This window comes from Cherax quadricarinatus, chromosome 10, assembly GCF_038502225.1.
Source record: "Cherax quadricarinatus isolate ZL_2023a chromosome 10, ASM3850222v1, whole genome shotgun sequence".
NCBI lineage: Eukaryota > Metazoa > Arthropoda > Malacostraca > Decapoda > Parastacidae > Cherax > Cherax quadricarinatus.
In genome coordinates, this window is record NC_091301.1 from 31,184,591 (window position 1) to 31,187,731 (window position 3,141).

At 40.6% G+C, this 3,141-nt stretch overlaps 1 protein-coding gene across 1 annotated transcript in view; it reads left to right on the top strand.

The window, feature by feature from the left end:
- LOC128705682 (prolyl endopeptidase FAP) overlaps window positions 1-2,770 on the top strand; it is a 593,907-nt gene extending 591,137 nt beyond the window's left edge. Inside the window, exon 18 of the mRNA XM_070083751.1 lies at window positions 1,878-2,770. Coding sequence (XP_069939852.1) covers window positions 1,878-1,997 — 120 coding nt within the window. The 3' untranslated portion in view covers window positions 1,998-2,770. The remainder of the gene's footprint in view (window positions 1-1,877) is intronic.
- The last annotated feature ends 371 nt before the right edge of the window (window positions 2,771-3,141 follow it).

Genomic DNA, 3,141 nt, shown 5'->3' on the forward strand with positions numbered 1-3,141 from the left:
ACCGCACAAGAGACTAGTTGAAAAGTTAGAGGAGCAGGCAGGAAAAGCAGGGAAAGTACTTCAATGAATCAGGGATACCTGACAGGAAAGAAACAACGTGTGTTGGTACGAGACGAGGTGTCAGAGTGGGTGAATGTGTCGAGTGGGTTTCAACAAGGGTCAGGCCTAGGTCCGGTGCTGTTTCTAGTAGTGTATGTAAATGACATGAGGGAAGGGATAGATTTAGAGGTGTACCTGTTCGCAAATGATGTGAAGCTAATGAGGAGAATACGAGCGGACGAGGCTCAGGTAAGCCTACAAGGGGATCCAGACAGGTTTCAAGCCTGGTCCGGCAAATGACTATTGGAGTCTTACTTCTTCAATTGAAAAGTTATGAAGCTTGGGGAAGGACAAAGAAGACCGCTGATGGAGTACAGCCTAAAAGGTCAAAGGCTGCAAACTTTACTTAAGGAAAAGGATCTTGCAGTAAGCATTATACCGAGCATGTCCCCTGAGGCGCACATCAAATATCCGCTGCATTTCGACACCGTACACCATGTACGTCAGGCCCATATTGGAGTATGCAACACCAGTATGGTACCCACACCTGGTCAAACACGTCAGTAAATTAGAGTAAGTGCAAAGGTTTGCAACAAGACTAGTCCTGGAGCTGAGGGGTATGGCCTGCGAGGAGAGGTTAAGGGAACTCAGCCTGACAACACTAGAGGACAGGAGAGATAGGGAGGGCGTGATAACCTATAAAATACTGAGAGGAATTAACAAGGTGAAAAGAGACAGAATGTTTCAGAGATGTGACACAGCAACAAGGGGTCACAACTGGAAGTTGAAAACTCAGATAAGTAAGTCACAGGGATGTTAGGAAGTACTTCAGTCATAGAGTTGTCAGGAAGTGGAGCAGTCTGGAAAGTGATGTAGTGAAGGCAGTATCCATACATAGCTTTAAGAAGAGGTTCAATAAAGCTTATGGAGCAGGGAGAAAGTGGACCTAGTAGCGATCAGCGAAGAGAAGGGGCCACTGTCAGTAGTGTTACTGTGTACCTGCGTAGTACACTTATCTAATCCCAGCCACTTTATAGATAGGCTCAGTGACCAGCTATGACATCACGAGTTCCTCACACGTGAGCCGTAGGCCAGAGGCCCCGCTCTCAGTCTTTCTCAGTTCCCGTTAGACTTAGACTGGACGAAGGCAAGGCTCCTGGATCTCCCCTCAACTCATATTAATTATACGCCTCCAGACATCCAACGGGTGTATTTCATAGCCCAAAATCTCCTCACGAACCCCTACACGACATCAGGAGCTATGAATCGACCCCTGCAACCATAAATAGGTAGGTAAGAACACACACAAGCAGAGGTATGATAAAGCTCAAGGTTCAGGGAGAGTGACCTAGTAGCGACCAGTGAAGGGGCGGGGCCAGGAGCTAGGAATCGACCCCTGCAACCTCAACTAGGTGAGTACAGTATCAAAACAATATAATTTATGTATTCTAATGTATATTTCTAACGAGTATTTACTATTTATAGTTTTTGTTGTAGGTGTACACTGATGATGACTGTGTTCTTGTAGGTGTACACTGATGATGACTATGTTCTTGTAGGTGTACACTGATGATGACTATGTTCTTGTAGGTGTACACTGATGATGACTATGTTCTTGTAGGTGTACACTGATGATGACTATGTTCTTGTAGGTGTACACTGATGATGACTATGTTCTTGTAGGTGTACACTGATGATGACTGTGTTCTTGTAGGTGTACACTGATGATGACTATATTCTTGTAGGTGTACACTGATGATGACTGTGTTCTTGTAGGTGTACACTGATGATGACTATATTCTTGTAGGTGTACACTGATGATGACTATGTTCTTGTAGGTGTACACTGATGATGACTATATGCTGGACCTCAACCGATACCACCTCATCAACGCCTTCAACAAATTCTTCTTCAGCTGTTTACACGACCCACTACAGTATGAGTTACACAACCGCTGACGACGCTGCTGACACAACATTTGACGCCGCTGCTGACAGCCGCTGACGCCGCTGCTGACACAACTGCTGACGGCGCTGCTGACAGCCGCTGACGCCGCTGCTGACAACCATTGACGCCGCTGACGCCGCTGCTGACACCGCCGCTGAAGACGCCGCGGCCAGTGCTCCATGACGTCATATCTTGCCCACATTATTCTCAATAATTTAAAGCTAAATCATGATTATTGTCGCGCTGTTGCAAATAATAATAATAATAAAATATACTACTAATGATAATAATAATAATAATAATAAAGTTAAGCAGACAAGCCTAACATGTACATGACCTTAAGTACACTAAGTACCACTTTGAATTAAGGCCGCAAGATCATGTACTATTGCACAAAGGCGTCAAAAGTTTCCCTAAAGAGTCAAGTTTCCCTGAAACTACCGGACATGTGAGGATTATTATACGTAATCAAAAAGAAACGCTAAACCACAAGGGCTATACAGCGGTGAGCGGGACATGTGAGGATTACCACCTACCTTCAGCAGTGTTTGTGTTCTTCACAGTTATTGTCTGCTGCATCAGTGGTTCCCCGTCCAGCCTCACCACTCTTAATTCTTCCTCACTTTTATATAACTTTGTATTTCTAATGAATTTCTTAACAAATTCTCGCCTCAGTTGGGGGTCACTGACATATATATATATATATATATATATATGGTTTAGAAAGACACATAAGCAAACACTATAACATATTTATTAGAAAACGTTTCCGTCCTGGGACCTTGATCACTTCTAACAAGTGTTTGCTTACGTGTCTTTCTAAACCAACTTGTCGGTATTTATTACCAAGGTTTTATACCATATATATATATATATATATATATATATATATATATATATATATATATATATATATATATATATATATATATATATATATATATATATATATATATATATGTATATATATATATATATATATATATATATATATATATATATATATATATATATATATATATATATATATATATATATATATATATATATATATATATATATATATATATATATATATATATATACATACAGCTGATGACTGATATCATGGAATGATCTCCTGAAGTCTTTATCGACAGATAATCCTTAACATTG